The sequence below is a fragment of the Macaca thibetana genome, chromosome 19 (genome assembly GCF_024542745.1).
Source record: "Macaca thibetana thibetana isolate TM-01 chromosome 19, ASM2454274v1, whole genome shotgun sequence".
Taxonomy (NCBI): Eukaryota; Metazoa; Chordata; class Mammalia; order Primates; family Cercopithecidae; genus Macaca; species Macaca thibetana.
In genome coordinates this window covers 32944932-32968817 of record NC_065596.1, presented here as the reverse complement: position 1 = coordinate 32968817, position 23886 = coordinate 32944932, and the positions used below count along the sequence as shown (strand labels likewise).

Sequence of the window (23886 nt, the reverse complement as noted above, 5' to 3'; positions counted from 1 at the left end):
CTCTCTGGTGAGGCTCCTACAATCCGACAGAAACTGATGTCAGCAGGAAATAATAAAATTTAGAATACATTATTGTCATGCGCGTCCATTTGAAGAGACCACCAAACAGGCTTTGTGTGAGCAATAAAGCTTTTTAATCACCTGGGTGCAGGAGGGCTGAGTCCGAAAAGAGAGTCAGCGAAGGGAGATAAGGGTGGGACCATTTTATAGGATTTGGGTAGGTAAAGGAAAATTACAGTCAAAGGAGGTTGTTCTCTGGCGGGCAGGAGTGGTGGGGGTCACAAGGTGCTCAGTGGGGGAGCTTTTGAGCCAGGATAAGCCAGGAAAAGGAATTTCAGAAGGTAATGTCATCACTTAAGGAAAGGACTGGCCATTTTCACTTTTTTTGTGGTGGAATGTCATCAGCTAAGGCAGGGACAGGGCATTTTCACTTCTTTTGTGATTCTTCAGTTACTTCAGGCCATCTGGGCGTATACATGCAAGTCACAGGGGATGCAATGGCTTGGCTTGGGCTCAGAGGCCTGACAATTATTAATTATAGAGTTTATTTGAACACAAAGCATGAGAATAGCCACCTGGAAACCTCAACTCCAAATGAATGGGGTCAGTGTTCCGAAGTAGAGACATTAATGTTTCACACAGATAAGGAAAGATGAGAAGCTTTAGCAGAATCACCACTTTTTCCATTCAAGTCCAATGCATAGGTTGCAGTAGCTTGATTGGTGACAGACTGATACACTTCAAGGAAAGTTACATTATCACTCTGTAAGAAGGGACAATGATGCCAGGAGGTCTTATCTCTGGGACTGCTTAGCTTTCTTATTTACATGAAAAAAATTTTAATTGATATTAGGAAACTCAATTGTATAGCACATTTTGTTTTGTTTTGTTACGGAGTCCTGCTCTGTTGCCCAGGCTAGAGTACAGTGGCACGATCTCGGCTAACTACAACCTCCACGTCCTGGATTCAAGCAGTTCTCCTGCCTCAGCCTCCCAAGTAGCTGAAAATACAGGCGTGCACCACCATGCCCAGCTAATGGCTTTGTGTTTTCAGTAGAGACGGGGTTTCCCCATGTTGGCCAGGCTGGTTTATAATTCCTGACATCAGGTGATCCGCCCACCTCAGTCTCCCAAAGTGCTGGGATTACAGGTGTGAGCCACCGTTCCTGGTCAGGAAAACATGTAGAAGTTGAGCCTGCATGCCACTGGACTCAGGTTGCATGACCATGTTCCTCTCAAGGCTCAGAATTACTTAAAAGTCTGTAGCTTTAAATTTGAAATATTTGATGTTTGAAATATTTAATTTCCTACTGACAGTCCGAGTGACCTCGGACTGAAGCCTTTGCCACACTGATGACATTTGTAAGATTTCTGTACAGTATGGATTCTCTGATGTCTAATGAGGTGTGAACATGAAGTAAACGCTCTGCCACAATCACCACAGTTGTGAGCTTTCTCTTCTGTATGAATTCTCCTGTTTTGCATAGGATGAAGTTTGACTGAAGACCCTGCCACAGTCATGACATTTGTAAGGCTTCTCTGTGGTATGAGTTTGCTGATGAACTGCAATGTATGAACTGTGTCTGAAAAATTTGCCACGTTTATTACACTTGTAAGATCTCTCTTCATGATGGGTTCTCCAATGATTTGCAATGGTTGTAGCATTACTGAAGACTTTGTGACAAACATCATGAGAGGTGACAGTGCACTAGCAGCCCCCACTCTCGGCGCCTCCTCAGCCTATGTCCACTCTGGTAGTACTTGAGGAGTCCTTCAGCCCGCCACTGCACTGTGGGAGCGCCTTCTGGGCTGGCTGAGGCTGGAGCCAGCTCCCTCTGCTTGTGGGGAGGTGTGGAGTGAGAGGCACAGGTGGGAACTGGGGCAGTGCACGGCGCTCACAGAGAGTTCCAGGTGGGCATGGGCTTGGCGGGCCCCACACTTGGAGCGGGTATCTGGCACCGCCAGCCCCGGGCAGTGAGGGACTTAGCACCTGGGCCAGGAGCTGTGGAGGGTGCGCCAGGTCCCCCAGTACTGCCAGCCCAACTACGCCATGCTTGAATTCTCACGGGGCCTCAGTGCTTCCCCATGGGACAGGGCTCAGGATCTACAGCCCACCATGCCTGAGCCCAACCCCGCCCTGTGGGCTCCCCTGTGGACCGAGCCTCCCCAAGAGGCACCGCCCCCTGCTCCATGGCTCCGAGTCCCATCGACCACCCAAGGGCTAAAGAGTGTGGACGTGCGGGACTGAGGGACAGCTCTGCCTGCGACCCCAGCGCAACATCAACTAGGCAAAGCCCGCTGGGCTCCTGAGTCGGGTGGGGACTTGGAGAACTTTATGTCTAGCTAGAAGATTGTATATGCTCCAATCAGTACTCTGTGTCTAGCTCAGTGTTTGTGGATGCACCAATCAGCACTCTGTATCTAGCTAATCTAGTGGAGACTTGGAGAACTTTTCTGTCTAGTACTCTGTGTCTAGCTAAAGGATTGTAAACGCACCAATCAGCACTCTGTATCTAGCTAAAGGTTTATTAACACACCAATCAGCACCCTGTAAAAATGGATCAATCAGCTCTCTGTAAAGTGGGCCAATAAGCGCTCTGTAAAATGGACCAATCAGTATGATGTGGGAGGGGTCAAATAAGGGAATAATAGCAGGCTGCCCCAGCCAGCAGTAGCATCCTGCTAGGGTCCCCTTCCACACTGTGGAACCTTTGTTCTTTCACTCTTTACAATAAATCTTGCTGCTGCTTCACTCTTTGGGTCCACGCTGCCTTTATGAGCTATAACACTCATTGCAAAGGTCTGAAGCTTCACTCCTGAAGTCAGTGAGACCATGCACCCACCAGAAGAAAGAAACTGTGGACAAATCCGAACATCTGAAAGCACAGACTCCGGATACACCATCTTTAAGTACTGTAACACTCACCGCGAGGATCCGTGGCTTCATTATTGAACTCAGTGAGACCAAGAACCCACCAATTCCGGACACAATTACATTAGTCAACTTTCCCTAAACCATGAATTGCCTGATGGTGAATAAGCACTGACTGCTCACTAAAGGCTTTGCCACACTCACTACACTTAAAAAGTTTCTCTCCAGTGTGAATTCTACTATGCCTTTTAAGGTGTGATTTGCGACTGAAAACTTTGTCACATGCTTCACATTTGTAAGGTTTCTCTCCAGTATGAATTCTATGATGACTTGAAAGGTGTGACTGTCGATTAAAAACCTTCCCACATTCATTACACTTGTAAGGTTTCTCTGCAGTGTGAATTGTAGTATGTCTTGCCAGGAGTGAATTACGCACGAAAGCCTTGTCACAAACCGTACATTTGTAAGATTTCTCTCCGTTATGAAGTCTACGATGGCATACAAGGGATGACCAGTGACGGAAGGTATTTCCACACTCATTACACTTGTAAGGTTTCTCACCACTATGAAGTCTACGATGGCATAGAAGGGATGCCTTCTGGCTGAAGGTCTTGCCGCACTCATTACACTTGTAAGGTTTCTCACCACTATGAAGTCTATGATGGCACACAAGGGATGACCTGTGACTGAAGGTCTTGCCGCACTCATTACACTTGTAAGGTTTCTCTCCACTATGAATTCTAGTATGTTTTGTCACGTAGGAACGACACGTGAAAGCCTTGTCACAAACTGTACATTTGTAAGATTTCTCTCCACCATGAAGTCTTCGATGGCATACAAGGGATGACTTGTGACTGAAAGTCTTGCCACACTCATTACACTTGTAAGTTTTCTCTCCAGTGTGAATTCTGGTATGTCGTGCCAGCTGTGAATTCCACGTGAAAGCTGTGTCACAAACCTTACATTTGTACGGTTTCTCTCCAGTGTGAATTCTCTTATGTGTCTCAAGGGTTGATTTGCGACTGAAAACTTTGTCACATGCTTCACATTTGTAAGGTTTCTCTCCAGTATGAATTCTATGATGACGTGAAAGGTGTGATTGTTGCTTAAAAGCCTTCCCACATTCATTACACTTGTAAGGTTTCTCTGCACTGTGAATTCTAGTATGTATTGCTAGGACTGACTTACGCACGAAAGCCTTGTCACAAACTGTACATTTGTAAGATTTCTCTCCAGTATGACGTTTACGATGATATACAAGGGATGACCAGTGACGGAAGTTATTGCCATACTCATTAAATTTGTAAGGTTTCTCACCACTATGAAGTCTACGATGGCATAGGAGGGATGACCTGCGACTGAAGGTCTTGCTGCACTCATTACACTTGTAAGGTTTCTCACCACTATGAAGTCTACGATGGCATACAAGGGATGACCTGTGACTGAAGGTCCTGCCACATTCATTACACTTGTAAGGTTTCTCTCCACTATGAACTCTACGATGGCATACAAGGTATGACCTGTGACTGAAGGTCCTTCCACACTCATTACACTTGTAAGGTTTCTCACCACTATGAACTCTACGATGGCATATGAGGTATGACATGTGAATGAAGGTCTTGCCACACACATTACACTTGTAAGTTTTCTCTCTAGTGTGAATTCTTCTATGTCGTGCCAGCTGTGAATTACACGTGAAAGCTGTGTCACAAACCTTACATTTGTATGGTTTCTCTCCAGTGTGAATTCTCTGATGTATCTCAAGGGTTGATTTCTGACTGAAAACTTTGTCACATTCTTCACATTTGTAAGGTTTCTCTCCAGTATGAAGTCTATGATGACGTGCAAGGTTTGATTGTTGGTTAAAAGCCTTGCCACACTCATTACACTTGTAAGGTTTCTCTCCACTATGAATTCTAGTATGGTTTGCCAGGTAGGAATGACACGTGAAAGCCTTGTCACAAACCTTACATTTGTAAGGCTTCTCTCCAGTATGAAGTCTATGATGACGTGAAAGGTGTGATTGTTGATTAAAAGTCTTGCCACATTCATTACACTTGTAAGGTTTCTCTCCACTATGAATTGCCTTATGAATTACAAGGGCTGAATTATGACCAAAGATCTTGCCACACTCAATACACTTGTAAGGTTTTACTCCATCACATTTATATTGTTTGTCTCCTAAATGGATTATCTGGTGTTTCCTTAAGACTGAGCTACAATTAAAGGCTTTATCACTCTCATTACATTGGAAAGATGTTTCTCTCATGTGTACTTTCTGTTTTTGTGCGAGTAGTGAAGAATTTGGGGAATTACTCTCATAGTTATTAGAAATATGGATTTGGGGCCTACAGGAAATTCTTTGGAATGTTGAAAGTGAGGGAGCATCATTGGTAGACTTCTCAAGTTGATTAGCAATTATACCTTTGATCTGAAATAAGTGGAGTTGAGGCAGATGCGAATGAAAGCATGATCCAAGCTGATCATTAATAGGCTTGTTTCCAGCTTGCCTTTGATCATATCGGTCTGTACTCCCAGTCAACATTTTAATTTTTGTCATGGGTGCTTCATGGCCATTTCTTTCATCTTCTTGACACTGAAAATCAATGTCATGAATTTCTTTCTCAATATCCTGGAAGCAAAAATCTCCAATGTGATGACTTTCATGTCTTTGCAATGTCCCTGTGTGGAACACTTCCGTATTGCCCTGCCCTGTTGACAAGATCTCCTTCATCATGCATTTGGAAGAGATATCTACAAAATATAAACACCAATAGGTTTCTAATTAACTACAGACAGTAAATCATACTGAAGTGTGTAAATGTGACACTTCAGTATGACACTTCATATTTATATGAAGAAGGCTCTCACCAAGAACCAATCTAGCTGACATCTTGCTCTTGGATTTTCCACTTTCCAGATTCATGAGAAATAAATTGCTATGTCTTAAGCTTTCCAGTTTAAGCTATTTCTTTTTTTGTCTGTTTTTGAGATCAAGTAATGCTTCATCACCCAGGCTGGAGTGTAGTGGCACGATTCTCCTCCCTAAAGAGATTCTCGTGCCTCAGCCTCTTGAGTAGCAGGAACTACAGACACATGCACCATGCTGACTAATTTGTTTTTTGTTGTTGTTGTTGTTTTCTTTTTTTTGGGAAATGGAATCTAACTCTGTCACCCAGGCTGGGGTGCAGTGGCACGATCATGGTTCACTGCTACATCCACCTCCCAGGTTCAAGTGATTCTTCTGTCTCAGTCTCACAAGAAGCTGGGATTACAGGTGCATACCAACACACCCAGCTAATTTCTGTATTTTTACTACAGACGGGGTTTCACCATGTTGGCCAGGCTGGTCTTGAACTTCTGACCTCAGGTGATCCGCCTGTCTCGGCCTTCCAAAATTTTGGGATTATAGGCATGAACCATCATGCCCGTCCAATTTCTTTTAATTTAGTAGATTCAAGATTTCATTATGTTTGCCTGACTGGTCTCAAACTCCTGACCTCAAGACATCTACCCACCTCAGCCTTTCAAAGTGCTGGAATTAGAGGAGAAAGTCACTGCAGCTGGCCAGTCTAAGCTATTTCTGACAGAACAGTGAGATGAGTAAGACAGGAAAATGGGCATCTCATCATTAACATCACTGAAGGCTGACAAATCTTATTAAACAAAGGAAGTTGAGACTGTAGTATAAAATGTATATGAAGTCATCTAATAGTATTCACTTGTTTTAAAAAGCAGGTGAACGAAATCACCTGAGGTTGGGAGTTCGAGACCAGCCTGACTAATATGGAGAAACCCCCTCTCTCCTAAAAATACAAAAATTAGCCAGGTTTGTGCCAGGCATAATCCCAAATACTTAGGAGCCTGAGGCAGGACAGTCACTTGAACCCAGGAAGTGGAGGTTGCGGTGAGCAGAGATTGCACCATTGCACTCCAGCCTGGGCAAGTAAAGGGAAGCTCCATTAAAAGAAAAAGAAAAAAAAAAGAGGCCGGGTACAGTGGCTGATGCCGGTAATCTCAGCACTTTGGGAGGCTGAGATAGACAGATCATTGAGGTCAGGAATTCGAGACAAGCCTAGCCAACATGGGGAAAATTCATCTGTACTAAAAATACAAAATTAGCCAGTGTGGTAGCACATGCCTGTAATCCCAGCTACTTGGCAGGCTAAGGCAGGAGAATCACTTGAACCCGGGAGGTGGAGGTTGTAATGAACTGAGATTCTGCCATTGAACTTCAGCCTGGGCAGCAGGAGCAAAACTCCATCTCAAAGAAAAAAAAAAACCAAAAACCCTGGAGGCAAATTAACATAATTTCTCAAATAACGACAGCAGGCCCACAGTGTTCATGTACATGATCCCAATTTGCACATACGGTAAGTGAGGGACAAGACTTGATCCTGGACCTGAAGGATCCCACAACATCTACTTAGGCACAATAGTCAGCCCAGGCATTACAGTAAATGACTGCACACAGAAAATACAAGCAGAACAGAAAGAAGTACACCAAGGGGGATACAAGGGCTGAGCTGGGACAAAAGGGCTGAGCTGTGCTGCTTACAGTGGTGCCAAGTCATCCCTCATGGATCATGTGCTGAGTCATCATGCCCTGCAGGCATTGATTCAGGCAGCCTCCTATAATTTTGTCCAGTGGATGAACAAGGTCTTGACTTACTCAGTGAGAGTAGTGTTGGAGGAGAGGGGCTCACAGGGAAATTGGGGTGTTCAGCATTACAAAATCAATAGACTGGAAAGAAACTGTATTTGCATCCAGATCAATGTATCACCTGAGGCAAGGCCAGGAAAGGAAGGGTAAGTGTGGAAGGCAGGAAGTAATTGGCACGTAGGAGCGAACTTTGTGCGTGCACATCTGTGGGAATAGAATTCCACTAGGATAGACCAAATCTTGAGCTTGGAGGAAAGTGGAACTAATTTAGCAATGGTAAAATATTGACCCAAGGTTAACTATGTAAATTACAATATGGGCAAGGGACAAGAATGAACGAGATCCAAACAAGCAGCAGTATGGTGGCCTGAGGTGAAAGCAGTTTTACATCTATTAAGTTAAATGCCTCTGATTCCTAGTTTCAAGAATATACTCAACAAAATCCCTTGTGTAGATTCCAGAAATACATACACATACACACACACACACACACACAAAACAAGTAAACTATGAAGAGTACAATAGAGCAATGCAGTAGACCACAGGGGTGAACAAGGATCCTCTGGCTGAGTAGGTAGAGATGTGTTTGTGAAAACAGAGCCAGGCTGAGTGAAGTGGCTCACGTCTGTAATGCCAGCACATTGGGAGGACGAGAGGGTGAATCACGAGGTCAGGAGTTTGAGATCAGCCAGGCCAGCATGGTGAAACACTGTCTCTACTAAAAAAATAGAAAACATTAGCCGGGCATGGTGGTGCACATCTGTAATCCCAGTTACTCAGAAGGCTCAGGTAGGAGATTGCTTGACCTGGGAGGCAGAGGTTGCAGTGAGCTGAGATTGCACCACTGCACTCCAGCCTGGGTGACAGAGCAATACACCATCTTAAAAAAAAAGAAACTATACCTTTAAAAAAATGTGGTTTCACCATGTCGGCCAAGCTGGTCTCAAACTCCTGACCTCAGGTGATCCACCCACCTCAGCCTTCCAATGGGCTGGGATTACAGACATGAGCCAACGCACCCAGCCTGGCAGTATTATTTATAATAGTAAAGAGAAAAAACCAACCCAGATATCCATCAACAGATAAATATATGAGGAAAATGTGGTACACACATAAAATGGAATAGTATTCAGCATTAAAAACAAACTCGGATAGGCAGTGGCTCATGCCTGTAATCCCAGCACTTTGGGAATCCAAGGCAACCGAATCACGTCACACGAGGCTATCAAAACCAGCCTGGCCAACATGGTGAAACCACCATCTGGAATAGAACTACCAAAAATTAGTCGAGTGTGGTGACACATGCCTGTAATCCCAGCCACTCAAGAGGCTGAGGCAGGAGAATCACTTCAACCCAAAAGGTGGAGGTTGCAGTGAGCCAAGATCACACCACGGCACTCAAGAGACTCTGACTCAAAACAAACGAACAAACAAACAAAAAAATACCATAGAAACGAGCAACTTGAAAGCCACTGTGTATCTTAAGGAAATGACAGTAGAATTAAACTATGGAAACCTCATTCAATCTCACAACCTCCCTCAACAACATTGATTAAAACCATATCTGCTACAGGGTTGATCCTACAAAAAACTGAACAGAGGTTTTCTTGTTAAAAATGAACAATGACGGCCGCGCGGTGGCTCAAGCCTGTAATCCCAGCACTTTGGGAGGCCGAGATGGGCGGATCACGAGGTCAGGAGATCGAGACCATCCTGGCTAACACGGTGAAACCCCGTCTCTACTAAAAAACACAAAAAACTAGCCGGGCGAGGTGGCGGGCGCCTGTAGTCCCAGCTACTCAGGAGGCTGAGGCAGGAGAATGGCGTAAACCTGGGAGGCGGAGCTTGCAGTGAGCTGAGATCCGGCCACTGCACTCCAGCCCGGGCGGCAGAGACTCCGTCTCAAAAAAAAAAAAAAAAAAAAAAGAACAATGACACATATTGGTATGAAAATGTGAAATGAGCAAGAGTTCATTGAAGAGCCTCATACATAGGAGGCTGTGAGCCCGAATGACGTCCTTGCTGGGAGGAATTTCAACACCACTGACTGCTACTTAGAGAACATGATCATTAGTTTATGAGATGAACATTGTTACAGTGCCAGTGAGAGATGCTTCTGTGATGCTTCTCAAAAACCAGAATGAGCTGGGCACGGTGGCTCATGCCTGTAAACCCAGCAGTTTTGGAAGCCAAGGTGGGTGGATCATCTGATGTCAGGAGTTAGATATGAGCCTGACCAACATGGAGAAACCCTGTCTCTACTAAAAATACAAAATTAGCTGGGCATGGTGGCACATGCCTGTAATCCCAGCTATTTGGGAGGCTGAGGCAGGAGAATCGCTTGAACCTGGAAGGCGGAGGTTATGGTGAGCCAAGATCACACCATTGCACTCCAGCTTGGACAACAAGAGTGAAACGCCACCTCAAAAAACAAAAACAAAAACAAAAACAAACATGTATGGGGCAAAATCACAAAAGAGAATACAAAACCAGGAAGAGCCAAGATAGACAACAGCAGACTCCTCAGGCCTACAGGGACATTTTCCTCACCCACAGACTCCAGGTTCCTGTAGTTCTCCAACATCACTTCCCTGTATAAAGCCCTCTGCGCAGGGTTCAGGCATTTCCACTCTGCCAATGAGAATTCTATAGCCACATCCCTGAAAGTCAAGCGTCCCTAAAATGAAACACACATTTCCACAAAACATTATGGAGGAGTTATCACCTTCACAGGAAATGAGAAAAGAGAAAATAAGTATGTATTTGATCAAAGACCATGTTCTGACAAACCAAGTTAAGGTATTTTTGAATATTTTTTCCCTATAGTTGCATTTTATTATACTTTTCCTTGAAAGATGTTAAGATCCCATCAGTCATTAGGGAAGTCTGGATTTTATGGACAATATAAAAACTATATAAATAAAAAGGAAACACAGGGTCAGGCGTGGTGGTTCATGACTGTAATCCCAACACTTCAGAAGGCCAACACAGGTTATTTGAGGTCCAGAGTTCAAGACCAGCATGGCCAACGTGGTGAAAACTTGTCTCTACTAAAAATATAAAAATTAGCCGGGCATGGTGGCAGGCACCTGTTATCCCAGCTACATAGGAGGCTCAGGCAGGAGAATCACTTGAACCCAGGAGATGGAGGCTGCGGTGAGCCAATTGTGCACCACTGTACTCCATCCTGGGCAACAGACTGATACTCCATCTAAAAAAAAAAAAAAAGCAGTGATGGGCAGTGGCTCTCGCCTGTAATCCCAGCACTTTGGGAGACCAAGGCAGGCAAATAATGTGGTCGAGAGATTGACACCATCATGGCCAACATGACAAAACTACGTCTCTACTAAAAATACAAAAAATTAGCTGGGTGTCATGTTGTGGGTCTGTACTCCCAGCTACTCAAGAGGCTGAGGCAGGAGCATCGCTTGAATCTGGGAGGCAGAGGTTGCAGTGAGCCGAGATCGCACCACTGCACTTTAGCCTGACAACAGAGAAAGACTCCATCTCAAAAAAAAAAAACAAACAAACACAGAGTTTTCTCTACAGATATGTCAGATATTACATTCCACATACAGGTGACATTTAGTCTCTAGGTGAGCTAAAACACAAGTGCTGTTTCAGAGAGGACAAAGTGCAATGTCTTTGAAAGAAAAGTATGAATCTAAAAACTATCATGATTGGTGAGGCACAGTGGCTCATGCCTGTAATCCCAGCACTTTGCGAGGCTGAGGTAGGTGGATCATGAGGTCAGGAGTTCGAGACCAGTCGGGGAACATGCTGAAAACTCTTCTCTACTAAAAATACAAAAATTAGCTGGGCGTGGTTGTGGGTGTCTGTAATCCCCGACATTCAGGAGGCTGAGGCCAGAGAATTGCTTGAAACCAGGAGGCAGAGGTTGCAGTGAGCCAATATCATGCCACTGCACTTCAGCCTGGGTGACAGAGCAATACTCCATCTCCAAGAAAAAAAAAAACTGTCATGATCACAGCAATAGCCATGACTAACATTTTTCAATGCTTCACATGTGCTACACACTGTTCTAAGTGCTTCCCGTGTCTTAGGCCACAAAATAACATACTATCCCATGAAGAAAGATCTGTACTTGGAGACAGCTGCATCACACACACTATAGGAAACTTGCCACAAATCAAATAGCTAAAAATATCAACACGAGCACCCGAATCCAGATGTCTGGGATTCACATGTGAACATAAACACCTAAGTAACAGACACAGCTTTAAACTAAACTGACACTGACACAAGTCTATCCAGTGGAGAGAATGTGATAAAGGTCCAAGGGTAAGAACATGGAGCATCCTACAAGGTCACTGAATGGACACACACAGGCATGCACATAATCCTTCACGATACTTCTTATTTTATTTTTTTCCCAGACAGTCTCACTCTATTGCACAGGCTGGAGTGCAGTGGCACAATGTCTCAGCTCACTGCAACCTGTGCCACCCAGGTTCAAGCCATTCTCTGGCCTCAGACTCCCCAGTAGCTGGGGTGTGAGGTACCTGCCACTGTGTCCATCTAATTTTTGTATATTTAGTAGCAACGGGGTTTCACCATCTTAGCCAGGCTGGTCTTGAACTCCTGACATCTTGATCTATCCACCTCAGCCTCCCAAAGTGCTGGGATTAAAGGCATGAGCCACCAAGCCTGGCCCCTTCTTACTATTAACTCATTATGATGATAGTTGAAAACAATGAAAAATACTTAAAATCATTACAATTATTATAAAAAATAAAACTTATTGCAAATGTGTTTCCTACATAAACCATGGGCTTATCCATCTATGTGTTCATACACACACATCATGCCATTATACCCGTGGTGGTGTGCACTTCTAATCCCAGCTACCCGAGAGGCTGAGGCAAAAGAATCACTGTAATCCGGGAGTCAGAGGCTACAGGGAAACGAAATCACACCACTGCACTCCAGTCAGGGTGAAAGAATGAGAGTCAATTCAAAAATAAAATAAAATAAAATAAAATCAATGATATAATAAAGCATCCTGTACCACTGATGCCTATCTCCACTTCCCATTCCACCATGAGTCATTAAAAGTGCAGAGTTTGGCCAAGCACGGTGGCTCAGGCCTGTAATCCCAGCACTCTGGGAGGCCGAGCTGGAAGAATCACAAGATCAGGAGTTCAGCCAGCCTGACCAATATGGTGAAACCCCATCTCTACTAAAAATACAAAAAAAAAGACTGGGCGCGGTGGCTCACGCCTGTAATCCCAACACTTTAGGAGACCGAGGCAGGCGGATCATGAGGTCAGGAGATCTAGACCATCACGGCTAACACGGTAAAACCCTGTCTCTATTAAAAATTTTTTAAAAATTAGCCGGGAGTGGTGGTGGGCACCTGTAGTCCCAGGTACTCAGGAGGCTGAGGCAGGAGAATGGCATGAACCCAGGAGGCAGAGTTTGCAGTGAGCTGCGATTGCGCCACTGCACTCCAGCCTGGGTGACAGAGCAAGACTCTGTCTCAAAAAAAAAAAAAAAAAAAAAAAAAAAAAAAAAAAAAAAATTAGCAAGGCGTGGCAGCAAATGCCTTACTCGGGAGGCTGAGGCAAAAGAATTGCTTGAAGCCAGAAGGCAGAGGTTACAGTGAGCTGAGATCATGCCACTGCAATCCAACCTGGGCAACAGAGCGAGACTCCATCTCAAAAACGTGCAGTCAGGCCGGGCTGGCTATCTGCCATCAAGAATGTCAGCAATTTGGGAGGCCAAGACAGGAGGATCACTTGAGGCCAGGATATCAAGGCTATAGTGAGCTATGATTGCACCATGCACTCCCGCCTGGACAACAAAATAAAAATATAATATAAAAAATAAGGCCGGACACAGTAGCCCACACCTTTAATCCCAACACTTAGGGAGTCTGAGACAGGCAGATCATGAGGTCAGGAGTTCCAGACCAGCCTAACCAACATGATGAAACCCCGTCTCAACTAAAAATACAAAAATTAGCTGGGTGTGGTGGTGCGTGCCTGTAGTCCAGGCAACTTGGGAGGCTGAGGTAGAAGAACTGCTTGAAACTGGGAGGGGGAGGTTAAATTGAGCCGAGATGGTACCATTGCACTCCAGCTTTAGTGACTGAGTGAGACTCCATCTTAAAATAAAGAAATATGTACATACATACATACATACATACATACATACATACATACGGTGACCCATGTCTATTATTCAGGCTCTTTGGGGGGTTAAATTAGGGATTAGTTGAGCCCAGGAGTTTGAGGCTGCTGTAAACTCTGAATTGTGCCATTGTACTCCAGAACAAAGCCACAGAGTGACACCTTCTCTCTCTCTCTCTTTTTTCTTTTGAGACAGAGTCTCACGCCATTTCCCAGGCTGGAATGCAGTGGCACAATTTCGGTGTACGGTAACCTCCACCTCCCGGATTCAAGTGATTCTCCTGCCTGAGCCTCCTGAGTAGCTGAGATTACAGATATGCACCACTACATGCAGCTAATTTTTGTATTTTTAGTAGAGATGGGGTGTGAGCCCTTCCCAGGACCGTGCCCAGTGGAGCCTCTTCCCAAGTTCATGTCACTGGGTCACAGGAGACAGAATCTCAGAGCAGGTGACAGGAACTGAGGGCAGGCATGGGTGAGTGTGAGCGAACCTGTCAGGCAAAATGCTTCAGACTCAGAAGAGACTGGCTACTACAATTCCTGGCATTTCAGAAAGGAAAGAGACAGATTCATCCCCAGAGGAACATCACTTCACCTGAGGAAGGGCCATGCCTGGCTCCTTTCCTTTCCTCTTCTCAGCTGCTTCCTCACGTAACCTGAGTCTTTAGAAATCAATCCTGTATGTGAAAAAAAGACTTCATGTTAGAAATGACTCACTCCCTTCCCGTGACAAAAACACATGAACAGGGGAGACCTCACCCTGTAGAAAGATGGTCCCCACTGCCCACTGCACCAGAGACCATGCAGAGATAAGAAAGCCCCACAGGAAGACCTGTAAGTGTACGTTTGACCCCGGTCTTCAGATCTCACTCCCCTCCTGGAGAAGCCCCCACACACGAGGCAGCAGGGGGAAGCTGGGCTGGACTGATCTCCCCTTCAGGATACAGACCCATCCCTGACCAAACCCCATCCAGAGGACAGCCCCTCATCTCTGTGGATCACAGGCTGAGCTCAGCCCTCAGAAACGGGGGACACAGAGCTTCGATGCTCAGTGCTGCGCACAGATGACAAGCACCTGGGCCACTGCAGCTATTACTGAGGGTGGACTCCAGCCCTTCAGAATAAGAATCCCAGTAAAGCAGCACAAATGCTCTATTTGTAAAATGCTCTGCAGTCTAATGTGAAGCCAGGGTTGAGCTCCACTCAGAGGGGTGAGCCCAGCACAGCCCCATGTTCTGGCTCTGCTCTTCCGTTGGGGCCTTGTTCTCACCAGGATCCAGACAGTGGATGGCAAAGGCACAAAAGTAATCACAGTGAGGCCGGGCACGGTGGCTCACGCCTATAATCCCAGCACTTTGGGAGGCAGAGATGGGTGGATCACGGGGTCAGGAGTTCAAGACCAGACTGGTCAACATGGTGAAACACTGTTTCTACTAAAAATACAAAAAATTAGCTGGGCATGGTGGTGGGCACCAGTAATCCTAGCTATTCAGGAGCCTGAGGCAGGAGAATTGCTTGAAGCGGGAGGCGGAGCTTGCAGTGAGCTGAGATCCCACCACTGCACTCCAGCCTGGGTGACAGAGCAAGACTCCGTCTCAAAAAAAAAAAAAAAAAAAAAAAAAAATCACACAGAACAGTAAATGTGGACCAGAGGTGGGATGAAGGTTGGGCTGTAAGGAAAATAAACCTTGGGGCCCCAAATCACTAAGCAAAAGAGAAATGTCAAGGTGGAAACTGCTTAGGGAACAAGACTCCCCTTCTATTCAAAGTCACCCCTCTGCTCCCTGACATAGATGCATATCTGAGTGCCTCCTTTGGAAAGGCTAATCAGAAACTCAAAAGAAGGACCCAGTACAGTGGCTCAGGACTGTCTGTCATCCCTGCACTATGGGAGGCCTAGGCAGGCAGATCACTTGGGGTCAAGACATGGAGACCAGCCCAGCCAGCATGGTGAAACCCCATCTCTACTAAAAATACAGAAATGATCGGGGCATCTACTTGGGAAGCTGTGGCAGGAGAATCACTTGAACCCAGGAGGCAGAGGTTGCAGGGAGCCGACATCCTGCCACTGCACTCCAGCCTGGGTGACAAAATGAGACTTCATCTCAAAAAAAAAAAGGAAACTCAGAAGATTGCAACCATTTGTGCCTCAGTTCTCTGTGACCTGGAAGCCCCCGCCCTGCTTCAAGTCTTCCTGCCTTTGTTTAAAGTTGGCCACCATGCAGACCAAACCAATGTACTTCTTACATGTACTGACTGATGCCTCATGTCTCCATAATATGTGTAAAATGAAGCTCTGCCCCGACCACCTTGGGCAAAATAAACTTTCTAAATTAACTGAGATCTGTGTAAGATTTTCTGGTTTCACAGCTGCAATGTCAAATGGGGGGCTGTGGGAGATCACAAAGGAAACCCGGAGAAGATGATATCAGAACAGGGACCTAGCAAAGAAAGGCTGCTTGTCACTTGCAGCTGAGGGGCAGAGAGTCCTAGACAGAGGGACAGCTCAAGCGAAGGCCCTGAGACAGGAGCAACCTCAGCAGCAGGAAAAGGAAAGCGACCCATGTGGCTGGAGCAGTGGAAGAGAGGAGGGCACAGGTAGATGAGGTCAGAGAGGTCCTGGGGGCACAGACACATAGGGATACGGTCTTCAAACATTTTTCTCCCACAACCCAAAAGAATTTTGAAAGTCAACTATGATCCCAGCTACTCGGCAGTCTGAGGCAGGAGAATTCCTTGACCCCAGGAGACAGAGGTTGCAGTGAGCCGAGATCGTGCCATTGCACTCCCCCTGGCCCACAAGAGTGAAAATTTGTCTTAAAAAAAAAAAAAAAATTGGAAGTGATGTATCTTCTCACTCTTTTCACATATACATGTAAGTTTCTCTTTATATTATAAATTACAACACTTACAAATAATGTAATTTATTTCCCATATTTAAAACACATACTGTCAAGTTCGGCTAAGTTTCTGGAAGAACACAGTCACTCTCAACTGAGCTGTGCAGACTGCAAGGGAATGTGTTTGGGGATTTAGGAAGTCACTTATGGACACCTGAAGGTGGGGATGCCTGTTTGATGTCCCAGGAGAGAGCTGAGGAGACAATTGGACACAGGATTGTAGAGCTCAGGCCTGCAGGGGACACGGAGTCGTGTAGGTGGCTGAAAGCTCTGAGATGATAAGGTTCAAGGTGATTTGAGTCTAATCCCCTGTTTTTGCTCATCTTGGAGAGCTGGAATTCACTTGAAATTTGAGTTTAAGGCAGGGCACGGTGGCTCAAGCCTGTAATCCCAGCACTTTGGGAGGCCGAGACGGGCGGATCACGAGGTCAGGAGATCGAGACCAGCCTGGCTAACACGGTGAAACCCCGTCTCTACTAAAAATACAAAAAACTAGCCGGGCGAGGTGGCGGGCGCCTGTAGTCCCAGCTATTTGGGAGGCTGAGGCAGGAGAATGGCGTAAACCTGGGAGGCAGAGCTTGTAGTGCGCTGAGATCCGGCCACTGCACTCCAGCCTGGGTGACAGAGCCAGACTCTGTCTCAAAAAAAAAAAAAAAAAAAAAAAAAAATTTGAGTTTAAAATGAGCAATAACCTCTTCCAGAAGAAAAGCCACTCACTGTATTTTGTCAGTCATTTCAGGGGTCAGTGTCACTCTGACTGAGCTTTCCTGGTCGTATTCCTCACCTCTATGTTCCAGGTGGGCTCACCGAGGCTCACGGCGGGAGACATCTCCCCAAGTTATCCTAAGAAGCTCCGAGGTGAGGAGGAAGGAGGTGTGGCTGATTCCCATGTGATGGCCTGGAAGGCCCAATAGGCTGCCTTGGTCTTCCCCTCTAGAAAATTCCAAGACCAGCCAGGAGTGGTGACTCACCCTTGTAATCCCAACACTTTGGGTAGTTGAGGCAGGCAGACCACTTGAGCCTAGAAGTTTGAAACCAACGTGGGCAACATAGTTAACCCGATCTCTATCAAAAATAAAAAATTAGCCAGAGCTCATGGCATGCATCTGTGGTCCCAGTTACTTGGGAGGATGATGCAAGATCACTTGAGGCTGGGAGGCAGAGGTTGCAGTGATCTAAGATTGTGCCACTGCATTCCAGCCTGGGTGATAGGGTAACACTTGATCTTACAAAAAAAAAAAAAAAAAAAAAGGCAGCCAGACAAGGTAGCTCATACCTGTAATCCCAACACTTTGGGAGGACAAACTGGGTGAATCACGAGGTCAGGAGTTCGAGACTATCCTGGCCAATATGGTGACATCCCATCTCTACTAAAAATACAGAAATTAGCCAGGTTTGGGGATTCACGCCTACAGTCCCTGCTACTTGAGAGGCTGAGGCAAAAGGATTGCTTGAACCCGGTAGGTGGAGGTTGCAGTGAGCTGAGATCATGCCACTGCACTCCAGCCTGGGCGAAAGAGCAAGACTCCATCTCAAAGAAAAACAAACAAACAAAAATTCCAGGACTATCTTTTATATACCTGAGCAAAGCAAACTTCTTTCAAGTTGTAAGGTTCTGATGGCACCAATCCCAAACATATAATTACTCACTCCCAAAAAAATGTTCAAAATATGCACGACTGTGCACACATAGCAATAGGTCTTTGAAACACTAAAAAAGAGGCAGCTGTAGAAATGAGATCTGAGCAAATGCTTTTCTCATGAACATATGGGCTCTGCTAAACCAAGGTTCCAAGTCAATCCACTCCACCCTTCAACATCTGTAGAGAATATTATGGACCAGAGAAACTTGAGGGAGACACTTACTTAGAAGCTCACAGATCACCATTTTTTCTGATGACAAAAGAAAATGGAATAGGCTACTTCAACTAAATTTTCATGTTAGGGTAAAGAAAAAAGGTCCCTGATATCATTATCAAGTACACACTGAAACAACCTAAAATCATATCACATAGTAGAAAATGTTTTTGATATATGATAAAGACTAGAAAGCACACAGTCCTCAATGTAAACTGAACACAATTTCATAGAGAAACAATTTTTAAATGGTTAAAAAATATAGATCTAATGAAATCTTGGGTAAAAGGAGAAATATTTGAAAATATACTTTGAAAACAATGAGGCCAGGCATGGTGACTCACACCTATTATCCCAGCACTTTGGGAGGCCGGGGCAGGAAGACCACAAGGTTAAGAGTTCGAGACCACCCTAGCCAACATGGAGAAACCAGGTCTCTACTAAAAATAGAAAAATTAGCAGGGCATAGTTGTGCACACCTATAACCCCAGCTACTCAGGAGGCTGAGGCACAAGAATCTCTTGACTCCAGGAGGCGGAGGTTGCAGTGAGACCACTGCACTCCAGCCTGGGTGATAAAGAGAGTTTCAATAAATAAATAAATAAATAAATATATATATATATATATAAATAAAAACATTAGCCAGGCTACTCCTCCAGTCCCAGCTACTCCAGAGGCTGAGGTGGGAAAATCACTCGAGCCCAGGAGGTTGCCGCTGCACTGAGCTGTGATCCTGCTACTGTACTCCAGCCTGGGAAACAGTAAGAGTGTCTCAAAAAAAAAAAAAAAAATTAAAGGCTGGGCATGGCAGCTCATGCCTGTAATCCCAGCACCTTGGGAGGCTGAGGCGGGAGGATCACTGAGGTCAGGAGTTCAAGACTAGCCTGACCAAGATGGAGAAACCCCATCACTACTGAAAATACAAAATTAGCCAGCCATGGTGGTGCTCGCCTGTAATCATAACTACTCAGGAGGCTGAGACAGAAGAATCACTTGAACCCCAGAGGTGAAGGTTGCGGTGAGCCAAGATCACGCTGTTGTACTTTAGCCTGGGCAACAAGAGCAAAACTCCGTCGGTCCTTATTTAACCTCTTGTTGCCCTTCTCCCCAATCTTTTGATCGCCCTCAATCTCTATATATTACCGCCTCTTATCTCTGCGTCTCCTCTGCTCTGTTAAATTCTCTCTTCCCTGTTACATTCCTCTGTCCCCACTCTCTAGCACCCCAAAAACCCAAGTGTCCTTCCTTCCGTGGTTCTCCCTGTTCTCCTGGCCACCAGCACCACTCTGGGGGTTTGAAGAAAGACGCCTGCATCCCGGAGAAGCGCATTTTCCGGGGGGTGGAGCTGGGCAGGCAAGAATACCCGGTGTCATAGGGCAAGCCCCTGGGACCTGCCCAACACTGATTCAGGGAAAGCGGTGACTGCAGAGGGAAGACTTGGGGAGCAGCAGGGCCCGGCACAAGGAGGGACCTGGGGGACAACGGCGCCTTAAGACAAGGGTGGCCCCTGCAGGCACCCAGGACCCAGGAAGAAGACGCAGCCTTCCCGGGACCGGGGCCGGGAGCCTGGGAGGCGAGCCTGGAGGCGCTCAGGGCGGGAATCCACCTCGCGGATGAGGACTTTAAAAAGCATGGGGTGGGAGGAGTCAGAACAAGGTTTTGACCAGGAAAACTGCGCTATAGGAAGTGTATACACTGCCCTATAACAGAAAGACTGGATAGGGGACCAGCCTCCGGACGACTTCAACCCCAAAAGGAAGCAACTCCTGGACTCTTAAGGGGACGTCTCAGTTTTCTCTGGGTGAAGGAAGACGGGCAAGAATTTCCAGGTCCGTGGGAACCCTACGTCCCAGGGACAGAAGCGCCAGGGACCTGGGAAGGGCATACTTAACACAAGACAGAGCGAAACTCACGCGCCGCGGTAGGACCTTCACTCCTGGGAATCCCCTTCCGGGTTTGCGCGCGCAGGACAGAAGTCAGGCCTGGGCGGGGCCCGCGAGCAGTGTAGCGGGGCCTGGGCGGGGTAGCAGCGGAGAGACTTTGCCCTTTAGAACCCGCAGACAGCCGGGCCGGGGCGGGAACCGTGCGTCTCTCCGCCTCGCACCCAGCGTCTCTGTTTTCTGGGTTTTTGGAGGTGAGAGCGGCCAGGAAGGCTAAGGCGTAATTCAAAAGCCCTGGAATTGTCTGGAACGGGCATGCAAACTAGAATGTGAAATGCAAAGCCCTGCCTGGGCGGAACGTAGGATTTCATGCTGACAGCCCACAGAACAGAATAGAAATCCTCTCCATTTCTATTCTCCATTCACTCCAGAGGGAGAGTCCACCCTGTGCTCAGCTTCAGAGACTCCCCTAGGGCCTCCCCCTGGGAAGAGGGACGGAGTGTTCAGGCCAGGGAGGAGTGAGGTCACCACTTGCTGCTTAAACAAAACAAGGTTGCAGGCACGGGGCTGAAGCCTGAGGTCCCAGCTACTCAAGAAGCAGCAGCGGGAGAATCGCTGAAATTGGGGGTCCAGACCAGTCTGGGCGACAAAGTGACACCCCCTTCCGTAGGGCTCCCTTCCTTGTCTCTCTCTGGCTGTGCAGTGGCAAGATTTTGGATCACTGCAAGCGCCTCCTCCTGGGTTCACACCATTCTCCCGCCTCAGTCTTTCCAGTAACTTTGACTACAGGTGCCCGCCATGATGCCCGTCTGTTTTGCATTTTTAGTACAGAGGGGGTTTCACCATGTCTGGATCTCCTGACCTCGTGATCCGCCCGCCTCAGCCTCCCAAACTGCTAGGATTACAGATGTAAGCCACTGCGGCTGGCCTTGTGTGTGTTTTTTCTTTTGTTTTTACCGTTTTTAAATAAAATTTTTCATGGTGTGAGATAGGGATCCAGCATTATTCTTTTCCATGTGAATATCCAGTTAGTTGTCCCAGCACATTTGTGAAAGAAATCTATTACTTTCTCTTGTTTTCACTTTTTTCTTTCCTTTTATTTATGAGACAGAGTATTTCTCTGTGGCCCATGCTGGGGTGCAGTTGCGAGACTGTGGCTCACTGCAGCCTCTGCCTCCTGAGTGGAAGCTATTCTTCTGCCTCAGCCTTTGGAGTAGCTGCTATTACAAGCGCACACGACCACACCCAGCTAATTTTTGTATTTTTGGTAGAGATGGGGTTTCACCATGCTGGCCAGGCTGGTCTGGAACTCCTGACTTCAAGTGATCCACCTGCCTCGGCCTCCCAAAGTGCTAGGATTACACTTGTGAGTCACCGTGCCTGGCCCAGGGAATATTCTTTACTTCACTTTTTAAATGTGAGAAAATATAATTGAAAAACAAAGAGTATTCCGCCAAATGAGAAATCATCTCTATGACGATAATAGAGAAATTAAAACTATTTTATTAATAAATAAGCTTCAGGACAGAATGTGATGGGAAATAGAGGCAAACAGCTAAGAGGTTGACAAGAGAGAAAGCAACTTCACTGTTCTGTACAACCCATTAAGTACATGTTTTCAAGATAAACACTAATCAGTCCTCAGGGGAGAGGACTTGAGAAGCCATTGGTTACACATAGTTCATCCTGGCTCTACTTGGTAACAGAGTTGAGAATCTCTGTCAGCTAATTAGCATCATCCCGAGGGAGGGGGAAATACCTTAACACTAACCATAATACAAAAATAATCTGGGCGTGGTGGCAGACACCTGTAATTTTTCTGTATTTTTAGTACAGACAGGGTTTCACCAAGCTGGCCAAGCTGGTTTCAAACTCCTGAAGTCAAGTGACTCAGAAGTCTCGGTGTCTCAAACTGTTGGGATTACAGGCTTGAGCCACCAGGGTCAGCCAGGAAAACTCTTAGAAGTTGCGCCTGCATTCCCCTGGACTCAGGTTGCAGGACCACATTCCTCTCAAGGCTCAGAATTACTTAAAGGTCCAAAGCTTTAAATTGGAATCATTTGATATTTGAATTATTTAATTTCCTACTGAGACACAGGTACTATTTATCTTGTTGTTTGCCTTTTTTTTTTTTCTTTTTGTTTTGAGATGGAGTCTCACTTTGTTGCCCAGGCTGCAGTGCAGTGGCACAATCTTGGCTCACTGCAGCCTCTGCCTCCCAGGTTCAAGCAATTCTCCTGCCTCAGTCTCCCGACTAGCTGGGACTACAGGCGTGTGCCACCATGCCCGGCTAATTTTTTTTGTATTTTTAGTAGAGACAGGGTTTCACCATGTTGGTCAGGTGGTCTCGAACTCCTGACCTCGGGATTGGCCCACCTTGACCTCCCAAAGTGCTGGGATTACTGGCCTGAGCCACCACACCCGGCTATTGTTTGTCTTTCAAAGCGAGTACCCAAGTTCTTCAGAAATACAACCCTGGGCCGGGAGCGGTGGCTCACACCTGTAATCCCAGTACTTTGGAAGGCTGAGCCTGGAGGATCATCTGAAATGAGAAGTTCAAGACCAGCCTGGCCAACATGGTGAAACCTCGTCTCTACAAAACTATAAAAATCAGCCAGGCATTATGGTGGGTGCCTGTAGTCCCAGCTCCTCTGGAAGCTGAGGTGGGAGAATCGCATGTACCGGGCAGATGGAAATTGCAGTGACCAGAGATCACACCATTTAACTCCAGCCTGGGCAACAAGAGCTAAACCCCGTCTCCATCTGAAAGAAGAAAAGACTACCTCAGAAGACAGAAAACGCATTTGCAAATTTTCTAAATAAATGTCCTAAGAAAAGAGACGAAAGGAAGAAAATCTCTTTCTTTATTTTCAAAGGAGGAATTGTACCTCTCATTTATTTGCTTGTTTGTTTGAGACAGGGTCTAGCTCACTCACCCAGGCTGGAATGTGGTGGCAAAAACAGGGCTCACTGCAGACTTCAACGCCCTGGCTCAAGTGATCCTTCCACCTTTTTCATCAAGCATTTGGAAGAGATATCTACAAAATATAAACATAATACATTTCCAATTAAGTCCAGATGGTAAACCATACTGAAATGTGGAAATACGACACAAAAAAATACTTATTTTAAACTTCCCAAACATGATCTTCAAAGTTTAGGAGCACAAAAGGAGTAAGATCCTTTAATAAAAGGCGATTACATGTTCTTCAAATCATTTCTATGGAAGCCTATTTCCAATATCATGACAAAACACTGACAGGGCAGAAACATGTATAAGCCTAAAGTCAGGAGTGTTTTTCCACTGTGACCCTAAAGTGCATCACAATTTACAAAAAACATATCACTGTCACACAAGGAAAAGAAAACTGTATATTTTTCATATTTACAGAATATCTACTGTATACAAATAAATTCTAAAAGACCAAACAACATACTATGTTTATAAATAATCCACAACAAGCTTATGTAAGGGTAACCAAAATCAATGGAAATTCTGTATTGTCAAATAATCATTGCACAGAGAAGAAAAGATTACAAAAATCAGGCAGGCATGGTGGTG

The 23886-nt window shown here is 45.8% G+C and overlaps 2 protein-coding genes across 9 annotated transcripts in view; both read right to left on the bottom strand.

The window, feature by feature from the left end:
• LOC126943048 (zinc finger protein 701-like) overlaps positions 1 to 23886 on the bottom strand; it is a 106031-nt gene that overhangs the window by 16397 nt on the left and 65748 nt on the right. Inside the window, exon 1 of one of the 7 annotated variants that reach the window (XM_050771384.1) lies at positions 14283 to 14364. The exons of 5 other annotated variants lie outside the window; for them this stretch is intronic. The gene's annotated coding sequence lies outside the window, so the exon portion shown is untranslated. Of the gene's footprint in view, positions 1 to 10085; positions 10184 to 14282; positions 14365 to 23886 lie in introns of those variants that run through there. One more of the 7 variants, XM_050771388.1, reaches the window with a different exon arrangement.
• Positions 1697 to 14364, bottom strand: ZNF808 (zinc finger protein 808). Of its 2 annotated transcripts, XM_050771268.1 has the most exons (3): positions 14283 to 14364; positions 10086 to 10212; positions 1713 to 5626 (listed from the first exon to the last, which is right to left on the bottom strand). In XM_050771268.1, the coding sequence occupies exons 1-3, from the start codon at positions 14295 to 14297 to the stop codon at positions 2997 to 2999; spliced, it is 2772 nt and encodes a 923-aa protein (XP_050627225.1). In that variant the 5' UTR covers positions 14298 to 14364; the 3' UTR covers positions 1713 to 2996. The 2 variants fall into 2 exon arrangements, with proteins under 2 accessions (XP_050627226.1, XP_050627225.1); XM_050771269.1 differs by lacking the exon at positions 10086 to 10212 and having other exon boundaries at positions 1697 to 5626; positions 14283 to 14355.